The sequence below is a fragment of the Vipera berus genome (assembly GCF_964194415.1).
Source record: "Vipera berus genome assembly, chromosome: Z".
Taxonomy (NCBI): Eukaryota; Metazoa; Chordata; class Lepidosauria; order Squamata; family Viperidae; genus Vipera; species Vipera berus.
Window position 1 is genome coordinate 51586159 of NC_138205.1, and position 13936 is coordinate 51600094.

A 13936-nucleotide genomic window follows, 5' to 3' on the forward strand; every position below is an offset into this window, starting at 1 on the left:
GGATTCATAAGCAGATAACTACTAAAAAGGCACTGCACATTCTCATATGCTTCAATAGTTTAATGGATATCACAGATTTTGTTATCGTAATCCTTTAAGAGCGTATAGGATTTAAAGAAACATATTTTGTCCACGACTAGGGCATCAAAACCATTTCCAGAAGTCTTGCATAACCATTACAACACCAAGAACTGTAGCAGCTTAAGACAGATATTAGATGTATGGATTATGGAGATAGATGTTACATGTAAAAGCAGAAGCTTTAGCACAGACCAATAAATGTATTTGAGAAAAAAATACATTAATGTGTTACTCTCTCTAGAAGTGATAAATTAATCTGAAAAACATCAGTTTATTTATTTGTATTCCTAGTTTAGTGCAATAATGAAGCTGCAATAACCTCATAACTAAACAGAGTCTCTGCCACTAATATTGTCTCCTTTTCCTGTCCTATTGGAGAAAATACATCATGATTTTTTTCCTAAACTCAGTCGTATACTTTATCTACATGTTATCTAAATTATGCTATCAAGGTTTTTCCTTCATTCCATTTTATAATGAAATGTCAAGGTTGCAGATTTTTCTTCTTCTAAAATAATGTATGGCTGTCACAGTCCCAAGTCCTACTTTTGGCATAATTGCATCATGCTGGATTCTATTTCCTTCATAATCGTCATTTATTATAGAATTGAGAAGAAACCCAAGCTAGACCCCATTTCAGATTTGTCAGCATGAACTTGAGTGCTTTTGTCCACTGTTCCTCTGAGTTAAACTGGGTTTTAATGGAATAGGAACCACCATTTCCACCTGTATCTTCAATCTTGCCCTTTTCCACATCCATTCTGTATTGGAAAAACAGATCCTATTAGGCATTAAAACAGCTGGCATTTGGTCTCAGATTAGCACTACATTATTTTCTAATAAATCCCACTCTGCTTTTGTAATCCTCTGATTTGTTAATATTTAGACATATGTTTTATGTTAAGATCTTGCTGAGAGAGTACCTCAATTTTCTTTATTTGACACAATATTTTCAACAACCAAATGACGAAGCAGACTAAACTAAAAAAAATGAAACTTAATAATTCACTGGGATACATATTCTTGCTTTAACAGTAAGTCTAAAAAGATATTTTAAAAGAAAGTATATAAATATTTGCTTTAAAATAATAACTTGATAAAGCAGCCAGAAATGTGAGAAACAAAGTATCAAGAGCAGTTATATTTGTAGTGCTTGAAAAATTGTTACCAGATCAAAACAGAATACTATTCCAGTACTATTCCAATAGTAGTCAGCTATCTGACTCAATCTCATAACAAGATCACCAAATGTGGCAGTTTATTAGTGTATTAGTACTCTGAAGAACCATAGAAATCCAGCTGTTCTTATATTGCGTTAAAAACAGAAAAGCAAAACCTCTGGTATATCTTAAAATTAATAGCATCTAATTATATAATAGTTTAGCAAGTGATACTTAATTTAGATTAACCAGACTGAATTAAAGTTTGTAAGAAAAAGAAATCTACTTTCTGCACCATTGACATTTACCTGTAAGGTAAACAGAAACGGGTCTCGCCCTTTTCTACTTCCTCTTTGAACTGTTGTACACAATCTAGAAATGCCACCATTGCATGGTCAAATTTATTGTCCCAGAAAAATCGTAAGCCTCCTGAACAGTAGAGAGGCAGCTCCTTGAAGACATAAATGTAAATATTAGAAACAAAAGGAATTGTCCTACAGTTCTACAATATTAGCTGCTTTGCCTCTTTACTCAATAAAGAGCATCCATTACAACTTAGGTAGCATGAATCCTCTTTGTGGTTTATTACTGCTCCCCTAAACCAAGTCAAGACTACAGGAAACAAGAAGGTAAAATCTGATTTACTCCCAACAGAAAACTATTCTTGTTTCCCTTAAACCTCAGCTTCTTTTTCAATTAGCATCTAGGGCATTTTAAAATACAAATAAATAGCAGAGCCTATTCCCTCGTGGGATCCAGGTTGTTCAATGCTTTTTCAATCAACTTCTAAATTCAGGGTAAGAAAATAAGTCCTACTGAAAATATCCTTTTGATTCGAGATGGAGAATCATGGACTATTCACATTTCCCCTCCCATTCTAGTTCAGCACAAGGAGAATGAATGACTGCTCTCCATCTATGATACAGATCTGTCAGACATAGTCTACCTTATAATTCATTTTTATATTTCTTGCATGGTGCGGTTGATGCCCAGTGTAAAACATAGGCAGCCTCTACCACAGGGTATAAAAAAAAGCTACCAAAAAGCACTTGCAGATGTTCTAGACATCTGGTTCTATATTTAAGAAGACTATATAAACAGTACAATTGTAAGATAACATTCTAGTACAGTGTTCACGTATTTAAGCTGCAGATTTACTACATTTGTTTATACTGCATAAAAATGCTGTACTGATATTTCTAAAATATAAATTCAATTATCATTTAAATTTTAGCATGTATGAGTATTTCATTAGCCTAAAAATGTTATTAGCTAAATCATTCTGTATTATTTTATTAAGTTAGCATCCCATTTCCCATCAATAAATACTCAGAAAGCCAATATATTTCAACATGTTTAAAGTGGAATAGCCAAGCTATGTAAAAACCTAAAGCAACCTAGATTTTTTTAGAATTCAGCATATGCAGAATTGCTCAAAATTTTCTTCATCGAGTGTTCTAGAGGCTTGTTCTGAATTGACTATCTTCTAAGTATAAACAGAGAGAGTACTCTAGAAGTCCAAAATGCAGGGGATGAAAAGGAATCTTGGAAACTAAAATGTGAGAAAATCTCTTACCTTGGATTTGTCAGTAAGAGACTCTAAATAAGAGTGATTTCCATATGGAATAAGGCGGTATCTGCAAGAAACAGTTACTTAAGAATAATTTGACTGAAAAGTACTGTATGGCCTTCTAAACTAGCAAACGTTAATTAATCTTGCCATTTCTATGGCTGACAGAGGGAGTGGTAGTTTGTTGTCTCTGTATCTACCTTTGAAAGATCAAACCCATCTTGTTGGCAAGGGCATGGAGAAGCAGAACAGTCTGCCCCCAGGCTGCATTGATCTCATTCCATTCCACAGGGACACTTGGGAGGCGGCCTAGTCGAAAGTTGTTTATTGTGCCAAACTGCCCACTATGCCTGTGCAAGAAGAAATCTAATCAGCTAGCTTTTGAGGGAAACAGAAAAATCTTAAACACAGTACAAACAAGTTTAAGCAATTTTGGGACACCTGTCCAAAGTTTAAATGATTTTCCAAACATAAACATCAAGATCCATAGCTTTTATGAAAATCTGTCTATAGCAGAGGAAGTCAGCCTGGTATTGCCCACATTATTTAAAATTCAACTCTGTGAGGCCCAGTCAGTTTGGCAAAGGAATCTGAAATTTTAAAACAAGGATGGAAGGCTCTTGGACAAGACCCTGTGTGAAATATTACTAATTAGTTTTCATTAAAAATACTACAGATAGTACCCTCCAAAAGGGGAATAATACATTGATTAAAGAGCTTTATTTATTCATGGTGAGTGACCTAAGACTCTCAAACAATAGTTGCTTTTTAAAAAGTGGAAAGTAAGAATCCAACCATGACTGAATATTGTAAAGTATAAACTGAAAACAGTATCCAGGCACACTTTTGCAGCAAAGTTAAACTGAAACTATTATATTCGCTCTAATACTGTCCAGAGTCTTCTGAATTTCTCAACATTGCAGAGCCTAAATGACCAAATATGCTATTGTATGTATGTTGCAACTTAAATGCGTTTTCCTCTAACCAGATTCAACTACTGCTAACGCCCATCCCAGTCTATCCAAATCGCTTTTCTTACCAGATATGGAAAGTAGCATTGAATACGTTGGTTTTCTTTAACTTGTCCAGCTGCATTTGGGCATAACGCATTTGATTATCAACACTTTTCAGTTCATCATCCAGTTCTAGTTGCTGCCGCTTGAATTCACTGTATTCTTTCTGATACCTCCAGGAAACATCAAGAGAATAAATCATTCAACATGTAGAATAGTGCCAGATCCAAAAGAACAAATCTGTTTTCTTAAGAGGGAGAAAAGATAGGCTTCAAAAATGTTCAGATGAATTAGAAATCAATTTCATGAAAATTAATTTGAATAAAAAAAGATAGTTCCTATCTAGTGTTAAGACAGATGGCATAAAAATAGCACACTGTACTTCTTTCTATCTGACTTACGAAACTAATTAATTTCTCTGGACTTTCCTATCAAGTACTCGGGATAGCTAGAGTAAGTGAGCTGGAGGTAGGGTGTTAAAGCAAATGTGAAAAACACAAGAACCAATAAAAGGTCTGTCAGGGATAAGGAGAAAACAGTGTAGCAGCGATGCAGTAAGCAACAGCTGGGAAAGCAGCATAAAAAGAGGAAAGATGTTTAGTACAGGCATAAAGAAAAAAAAGGGAAAAATCCCAGTCGCCAATAAACATGAAAACTTGGGATGATCTCCAAAGTATCTAGCCCAAAAAATTACAAAAATGGGAATATTGTTAATAGCAAGATTTCACACTCACTCAGCTTCCTCCTGATCCAACCTCTCAGCCTCAATTTTAACCTTCTCAAAATCTTCAGTCAGTGCCTTGCGCTTTTGCTCTACTTCCTCCAACTCTTCAATTAACCTCTCTTCCTCAAGAGCAAATTCTTTCAGTTCCAACTGTAATTTCTCCTTGTCATCTTCAGTCATTTGCTCCAGGATTTCAAGGCACTTCCTACAAAAAACCTGTGATTTTATGGGGTGGCAGTGTGCCATACAAAACCATTTCACTTTCTTTCACAATTATGTACCTGGAAACATTCAGATGTTTGGCAACTGCTTCATATTTATGAGAGTTGCAGTGTCCTGAAGTCATGTGATCATCTTTTGCGACTTTCTGACAAGCAAAGTCAATGGGGAAGCCAGGTTCACTTAACAAACACGTTACTAATTCAACAACTCCAGTGATTCACTTAACAAATGTGGCAAGAGAAGTTGTAAAATGGGGCAAAATTCACTTAACATATTTCTCAGTTAGCAACATAAATTCTGGGCTCAACTGTGGTCATAAGCGAAGGACTAACTGTAACTTGTTCTATTTTAAAATAGAAATTGAATTGCCACAGGTTGAATATATAGTATGTGACTGAGACATGATATGATACTTTCTTCAGTAAAAAATATTTTAGTGAGGCAAGGTGAAACTCTTTCTTTATTCTGTCAAGAAGATATTGTAGGGCTTCTGAAATCTATTACTCACTTATAGTTCTGGCATTCATTCTCAGTTATATTAAGCTGTGTGTCTAACTGGTCCAGAAGTGTATCAGTGCATTCTTCACATAGAGGATGATCCACATCTGTTTGGCCAGACATTATGTCAAACAGATCTCCAGTGACCTGTAAGGAAGAGCTCATTTTAGCAAAAGAAAGAGAAAACAGTTCTACAGTTTATTAAATCAGACAGAAAGGTTTTGCCAAGTCAAACTACTATTCATTAGAGCTTTGTTTTGATTAAAAAAAACAAGTTCAAAATTATTGCATTCTATTCTCCCAAACCATCATTCTTTTCTAAACGCTGATAGTACATTCAAGACTAGGGAACAACTTGCCTTGAGTCTTCTGCTGAGATTTTCCATGGTGCCTCCATCAGAGGCCTCTCCAATCAGAGTGAAACTGTTAGCACTTTCTGTTGACATCATCCTGAAAAATGCAGCTTGATTTTATTATAAGATTTTCACCAAAAATTCTGACATTAAGCCATAGTAGTTTACATTTTGTTCCACAAACTATTTCCAGTTCCTAAATAGTAAATGGGTTTTGCTCTATATAGTATATTTGACGGAAAATCTACAATTTACAGGCTTAAGTTGCATGGAAAAAATGTCTGAATTGTTATAGACAGACAATACCATTCAAAAAAATGGAAGACATGTTTGGATCCATTGCATCCAAGAATCACTTGGATTCCATTTAAAAACCTCTAAGAAAACTATTCCCTTTTCATTAGAATATAATTAGCTAATTCATACAAGTTATCGAGAACCATGGCCACTTAAAAAACTTGCAGAATGGTTATTCTGATCTGAAAAAAATGACAGGGATGAATGTATTAATCCTATGGCAGAAATAATAGAGGGATACTTCGGTCTCATTACTTTGGGAGGCAAACACAATTAGCTTTTTAAATTTTTCTAACTAACCAAACTAGCCTTCCTGAATCTACTGGCTTAATGTTGGACCAACTCCCCTCATTCCAAGACTTTTACAAATTTCCTTCTGAAAACTGTTGTCCTACAATAGAGAATCCAGTTGAAAATGAACTACATGAAGTCCTCAACTTTACGACAACAATTGGGACTAGAACTTCTATCGTTAAGCAATTGTCAGGTGTGGGAAATCAACAATTAAACATGTAACTACTCAAACGTTTTTTCTAAATTGCTATTCACAAAAAGACAGAATCTTACCGGAGTAAAGCACACTCTGCTTAGCTATCTGATAAATACTGTGAAGAAATTCGGAAGGGTCTCTTCTGCACCACTTACTGCATAACAACAACTCAAGACTGATGTTTCACTTTACTCCTCCCTCCCATAACTCAGCACCAGATCCCACTACATCAATTCAGTTATTGAGTCACACTTAATGATTTTATAATTTTACACCCTTTTTTTCATAGTCATTAGGCTTGATTTTGCCAGTTGGAAGCTCTCTGTGAAGGTTACAAATGGTAATCACATGACCCTGGGGTGCTGCAACCATGATAAATAGATGCTGGTTGCCAGGCTCTCAAATTTTGATTGTATGACCACGGTGAAACTGCATTGATTATAAGTGTAAGGACCACTCATAAGTCATTTTTAACAGTGCTGTTATAACCTTGAATTGTCGTTTAACAAGGTCATAGGATTATTTGTGTTTTCTTTCAAAGGAAGGATGGAAGAACTAAAGTATATTTTGCCTTCACTTCCTACAGGTAGAGAGAATTCTTGCTTCTTTTATAGATAATAAGAGCTTTTTTGCTTTTATTGGCAGGTGTGTGTGTGTGTGTGTGTGTGTGTGTAGATCCTCCACCCAAATTAAAATGCAACAACCTCAGACAGACTATAATGTCAGAGTTTGGTCAAAATTTCCAACCTCTGAAAGAATGGTATTTACTATAAATTTATTAGAACAGAGAACATAATAATACCTGGCTGGGGGAATGAATCTTCGGGACACTCCATCCTGGCGGTTTTCAACAAATACTTCCTAAAAAGAAATTTAGCATAAGCATCTTGTGATTCCTTACCAAAGAGAGTTAAATGTTTTAACAACTTACCACTTTGCAATGTACACGTATTACAAGAAAAACTTAAAAAGCAGGTTTTGCAGAATGAATGCCAAGAAAATAATAATTCCTAATATTGGCTGGTGTTTAATTCCTAGTGCTGCACTGCTTTTAATTTAGAATCATATGCTAACTTTACCTCATTCAAAGGGGTCTCTTCCTCCTGTGCATCACTCAGTTTTGCTGGAACAGTAGTAAGCAGAGGAGCTAGACAAAAGATAAACAATTACCAAAGAAAAAATAAAAAAACATTTGCATAATGCTAAAACTTAGCAGAAAGATTACTATATCTGTCCATAATATTTTCCATTTGAACTTTTGCTTCCCAATTCTAAGGACAGGTTCTCAAACAAGTTTCAGATTTGAGAACTGCCTCAGATTAAGCTCTGCTAAAATCGTTCATAACTACACTGTGTTATTGAATGTTTCCAACAACCTTACATTCTACTTTCATTGAATTTTCTCAGCAATTGACAAGTGTATACATTCACAATATGGAAATTATGGCTTGCACTGGCTTTATGCACATTTTTTACCTGTCAATTCCTGGATGGTAACTTTGTCAAGAACATTGAAAGATGTATCCAATTTAAGAGGCTGGCTACAACGCTGGCAAACAAAGCTGACTTGCATGGTGCAAGCAGGTGACTTATACCCATCCATATCTGTGAAAGTAGAAAGATAGTCAATACAATGCTTCTAATATTTTGTTGTATAAAGTATATATTTTATATTTGCTATCCAGTTTGTGTTTTCTATCTGTGTGTTCTATTGTAAAAATTCAGAAGTGGTTACTAGTGTTCTCCCTTCTCTCATGTAGCATGAATTGGTATTTCTGCCATTATCATTACAGTGATCATCCACCTTCTCTGGTATTATCATGGAGAACATTTATCTATATATCCTATCTATGCATAGACCTCAGCTCTATGGCTAAAGGTCAACAGCAACTTGACGACACGTATTGAATCAATCCAAGTATAGCATATGGTTTACATATGGTTTATCACCACCATTTCAGCTGTAACTCCCAAGGAAATCAGTGAAATGTTCTGATACTACATATGGTTGGGGAACTGTCCAAACTAGGCTCTACTAACAAAAATCAGTCAGGTATCAGTTCAATCCTAAACATGATTTTGGAACAATACACACACTTACAATTTGTCCTACTGTAGTTTACTGACATTTACTACCTGGGAATAACACATATTGGTCAGTTTAATTTCCTTCTTTTGGTCCAGTTTAGACTGAAGCAGGTAGACAGATTATGGCTAAGAATACAAAAAGGTAAATTCCAATGACCTTTTGTTGGAATCTTGATTCTATCTAAATATCTCCGTCGTTCTTACCTACCTCACGACCAACAACGAACTAGTGTGCTTGTTAAGTGGCCATAACCAGGTTCCCTGACGATAAGCGGGATGCCCAAGAGATATGTATGTAAAGTTTCCCCGGGAGCGAACGAAATCGATCGGTAAAAATCACTGCCAGACTACCTTATCCTCCCAACGCACAGTCGGCTTTCTCTTTCCCTGAAAGTGCCTTCCCAAGCAACCCCGCCGCCTCTCAAAACGGCTTCGCAGAAAGTTTTCTCTTCCGGAGAAATGGCAATCTTTGCTCACGCCCTTAGGAGGCGCCGACACGGGGCCGCTTTCTCGCTCTCCGTGGCACCAGACAGGGGGCTTGTGCCGCCACGGCGCAGCTGGACTGGAAGAGCTATTTGCAAAGATGCAAAGTCGGCGATGTCCTTCTTGTACGAATACAAACCGTGCATGAAACATTTTACTGTTACCACCACCCTCATATTCACAGTAGAGAGGAAGCCCACGAACTGGGTTCACGACAATGTTGGGGCGGCGAACATCTGGTTGGCTCTTTGCTGCCATCTACTGACCATAATAACGCAGCCCAGATCTAATAAAATACTTCAGTTTAAAGGCAGTAGTACAATAATAAAAAAAGAGAACCACGGAAGGCAGGCCATCTCTTAGGAGCAAAAGATACTAAAGAACCGGCTACAGAAGGAAATAATACCTAGGATTTTACACAGCGGAAGATAATCTCTTAAATTGCCGGAAAAAAGTCACTTCGAACGCGAACCATCCTCAACTTCCTACTTCTACGCTGATTGGCTCCACGTCAATCCCTTCACTTATTTGTACCGAGCTCCACCCATACCAACCGGAAGTTGTTTCTTCAACGCATGTGCAGAGCACCGGATAAGGCCCATCCGACAAAGGCACAAGGAAGAATCACGTTGACTAAAATCGCGTTCGGTGATTGGCCAAGAGAAGGCGGTGGCGGGGCGTTATGTTCTCACTTCCGGCGGTAACGAAGCCGGTGAGTTTTTCAGGTGGTCGCGCGCGCGGGATAAAAGGAAACAGATCTGGCTAGGAAAACCGGCTTCCCCGCCCCGCTATGGCCTCTCTGCTCAAGGTGGACCCGGAAGTTAAGATCAAGGTATGGGAGGAGGGAAAAATTATAATAAACCCGCCACGGGCGTGCCTTTAGGCATGTGCAGAGTGCTACAGGAGCTCATGAGGAATCTAGACAAGCTTCTGCCGCGGCAACTATTTTTGCCAGTCCAACGTGATCAAAGCAGGGTAGTTTTTGTACAGTGACAAACCACAGATCCGTTGAACGCTACATGTTTGGATCTGTTGGTGTCAAGTGATCTGCCATTGGGAACTTTAGGCCGTTACTGATCTTTCAGTCTGCTTATGAAACGAAAATTCCTCTAGTTGTGCAGATTGTAGCCAAATAAGCACGGCAGGCTGCTGCTGTTTATTCTTATTATGGGAGTTAAAACCCGCGAAGCAGTAACCTTTACAGCTTCCCATGGCAATGAAACCCAGATGTTTGGGTTAGAATATAATATTTTTATCTGGCGAGATTATTGAATTCCACGGAAAAACCGTATGTTTCACACATTTCCTGGATGGGATATTTATTATTTGCCTTGAAAAACACACCAATTTATATAATCTAGGAACATAATTCAAGATTCTTAATAATTCAGCCAGTGTGCTTCTTGAAATGGCTAGGATGTGTCGCTTTATTGGAATAATTTTGATTTTAAAAAACGTTCTGTAGGTTTTTATTCTACGAAGGCTATACAGGATAATTTACTATTTATTTGAATACTGCATATACAAAGTTTTTTTAAAAAAATGGTAGTTACTGGGTAAAACTAGTTACATTTAATATTAAGATTGTGATTTTATCTTTTCCACTATGTTTTATTGTATTAAATAGGATTCGTTTAAATTGCATTTAAAAAAGCAATATCATCATTCAGTATGTCTAGTAAGCATAATCAGTTTATGAACAAAATGTAATTAAAAAGTAATTTGAATAATTGCCAAAGAAAATAAAAATGTGATTCTTCAATAGTCACAAATAGAGTTAGTTGTGTATAATTCAAAAGTAAGTCCTGGTATATAAAAGATTTGCACACAATAGTAATTGTATTCTGAGAAATATATATAACTTTATGCTTCAAAATCCTATTTATTAAATTTATGCAACACCTATCTCACCATTTGAGTGACTGAATGGGTGAAAAATTTGCATAAAGTAAAATGTATTCCTGTGGCTGTAATAAAAGAGCATACTTTAGGCCAAATCAATTTGACCAGTGGTGTTGGATTTATATTTTAAGAAAGGTATATAAATGTAATTATGAATGCAATTTTTTAAATTTTCTATTTAGAATTCAATCCTAAAAAAATGCTCAAAAGTAAGACTAGTAAAATTTAATGAGCCTTATTTCCAAAAGTGCATAAAAGCTGAACTCAAATCAGATTTTTGAAAAAATGCTTAATGTAACATACATGCTACAATTTCTTTAAAGTCCATAGTTTCTACTTCTCTTTTTTTCTACCATCGTAATTTTTGTTTTAGTAATATGATAGATGTGATAGGTGTCACATTAAAAATTAAATTAGGTATTTAGAATTATTTTAATAAATTTTGAAGAGTGTTAACATTTTTATTTCAATTGAGCAATAAAATTAAAGTTAATTTTGACTTTATAAAATGCAATTCCAAATTAAATATTTTGATATAAATAGTACAGTAAGAAGCAAGTTCTACTGCAGCAATATCTCTTGCTATATTTTTCAATTTTTATGGCATATATATATATGTGTTACTTTATATACTTTATTGGGTAGTTTGAACAGAAGTCTTAAGCAATCCTATTCGATCTTTCTCATTTAATTATGAGGACTTCGTTTAAATTGATTTGGGATTTAACCTATTCTTAAAATGTGTAAATTGGGTTTTACCTACATTTTTAGTAGAACTTTAATAACTATAGAGTTCAGTATTCTGCTAGTGTAGAAAGCAGCCACACAAGATGCATTGAGTACCCAAAGAAGGACACCTGAAACACGTCTGCTCCATGAACTGCATTGGGTGCCAGTTTGATTCTGGGTCCAATTCAAGGTAATGGTTGTGACTTATAAAGCCCTATATGCAATGGGAACCAGGCTACCTGCATTATCACCTTTGCACCATTACACTGGTCCATCCCACCTGGTCCAGCAGGGAAGGAATGCTGCAGATCCCACCAGTTAAAGAATTCTGACTGCAAGGATCTAGAAAGAGAACCTTCTCTGCCATTTCCCCACCATGTGGCATATTCTCCCTGTGGAGGCTGGCCCCCACTTTCCTGGCTTCCAAAAAAAATAAACATGCCTCTGAGGCCTTGTATGGGGAGCCCACAGGAGCATACAGCATGGAACAGGTCAATGCCCTAAGAGCACTCCATTTGCCTTTCAAATTGATTTTTAATAGGGCTTAATTTTTTTTGCTTACCTCTATTTTTTTTAAAAAAAATTCTAACATTTTAATTTTTATACGGTATATTATTATTATATTCTGGCATTCTATTATACACCGCACAGAGAAGGGAGAAGAGTTCAGAAATGCAAAAAATTGAAACATCTTGGTACTAATATTCTTTTTTTAAAGTAAACATCCATCCAATTAAGTGAAATAATGCTGTCATTTCACCAAATCATATTTTCAAGGAAAGAAATGAATCTAAAAGAAGGGTGTATAATAGTAGTATAGAAAATACATACAATGCATTCAAAGTGAAACAGAATTTAGAAATGTCTAAATTTATTAAAAAGAAAAAATTGAAATATCATTTTGGCATACGTATTCAGACCCTTCACTCAGTACTCCGTTAAAGCAACTTTGGCAGTAATTACAGTCTTGAGTCTTTTGGGGTGTGACACGACAAGCTTTGCACACCTGGACTGGGGGATTTTCTGCCATTTGGTAGACAGCCATTTTCAGGTCCCTCCAGAGATTTCATTAGGGTTCAAGTTAGGGATCTGGCTAGGCCAGGGGTAGGCAACCTCGGCTCTTTTATGACTCATGGACTTCAACTTCCAGAATTCCTGAGCCAGCTTGGCTGGCTCAGGAATTCTGGGAGTTGAAGTCCATGAGTCATAAAAGAGCCGAGGTTGCCTACCCGTGGGCTAGGCTATTTTAGGACAGTCACAGTATTGTCCCTAAGCCACTCCTGCATTGTCTTGGCTGTGTGGTTGGGATCATGGTCATGTTGGAAAGTGAACCTTCTGTCCAGTCTGAGGTCCTGAGCACTGTTGAACAGGTTTTCATTGAGGATATCCTGAACTTTGCTCCATTCCTGACCAGCTTTCCCTCAATTCTGGCCATTCTCCTATCCCTGCTGCTGAAAAACACCCCCGTGGCATGATGGTGCCATCACCGTGTTTCACTATTAGGATGGTATTGGGCAGTTGCTGAGCCATGCCTGGTTTCCTCCAGACATAACGTTTAGAATTGAGGCTAGACAGTTCAATCTTGGTTTCATCAGACCAGAGAATCTTGTTTCTCACAGAGAGTCCTTCAGATGCTTTTTGCAAATTCCATGTGTTTTGCACTGTGGAGAGGCTTCTCTCTAGTCCATTCAGATTGGTGGAGGTCTGCAGTGATGGTTGTCCTTCTGGAACTCTGTCCCATCTCCACACAGGATCTCTGGAGCTCAGTCAGAGTGACCATTGGGTTCTTGGTCACACCTCTTTTACTAAGTCCCTTCTCCCTCAATTGCTCAGTTTGACCAGGCAACCAGCTCTTGGAAGAGTCCTGGTTGTGCCAGACTTCTTCCATTTAAGAATGATGGAGGCTCCCGTGCTCGTGGGAACCTTCAATGCAGCAGAAATTTTATTGTAGCCTTCCCCAGATCTCTGCCTTGCAATAATCCTGTCTCTGAGCTCTGCAGGCAATTCCTTTGACCTCATGGCTTTTGCTCTGGTACAGTATGCATTGTCAGCTGTGAGGCCTTCTACAGCAGGCATGTCAAACACATGACGTTGTGCGACGTATCGCGACTTTTTCCTCATTGCCAGCAATGGGGTGGGCACGGATTCAGGACAATGCGTCCAACCTGTGGGCCGGCAGTTTGACATGCCTGTTCTACAGAGAGGTGTGTTCCTTTCCAAATCATGTCCAATCAATTTAATTTACCACAGGTAGACTCCAGTCAAGGTGTAGAAACATGTCAGCAATGATCAAGAGAAATGGGAGGCACTTGAACTAAATTTCAAG

General features: G+C 37.1%; 2 protein-coding genes across 10 annotated transcripts in view; one reads left to right on the forward strand and one right to left on the reverse strand.

Moving 5' to 3' along the window:
* Positions 1-22: 22 nt before the first annotated feature.
* Positions 23-9518, reverse strand: BECN1 (beclin 1). 8 transcript variants are annotated; one of them, XM_081344029.1, is made up of 13 exons: positions 9386-9485; positions 8510-8622; positions 7885-8013; positions 7488-7555; positions 7211-7269; positions 5628-5718; positions 5279-5415; positions 4559-4753; positions 3851-3997; positions 3012-3161; positions 2818-2878; positions 1550-1692; positions 24-842 (listed from the first exon to the last, which is right to left on the reverse strand). In XM_081344029.1, exons 2-13 carry the CDS (start codon positions 8535-8537, stop codon positions 674-676), a joined length of 1377 nt encoding a protein of 458 aa, XP_081200155.1. In that variant the 5' UTR covers positions 8538-8622; positions 9386-9485; the 3' UTR covers positions 24-673. The 8 variants fall into 8 exon arrangements, with proteins under 8 accessions (XP_081200161.1, XP_081200155.1, XP_081200157.1 ...); XM_081344031.1 differs by lacking the exon at positions 9386-9485 and adding an exon at positions 8848-9336 and having other exon boundaries at positions 8510-8544; XM_081344030.1 differs by lacking the exon at positions 9386-9485 and adding an exon at positions 8848-9336.
* A 94-nt stretch (positions 9519-9612) lies between these two features.
* PSME3 (proteasome activator subunit 3) overlaps positions 9613-13936 on the forward strand; it is a 449122-nt gene continuing 444798 nt past the window's right edge. The window contains exon 1 of one of the 2 annotated variants that reach the window (XM_081345161.1): positions 9613-9811. In XM_081345161.1, coding sequence (XP_081201287.1) covers positions 9770-9811 — 42 coding nt within the window. In that variant the 5' untranslated portion in view covers positions 9613-9769. The remainder of the gene's footprint in view (positions 9812-13936) is intronic. The other variant, XR_014028617.1, reaches the window with a different exon arrangement.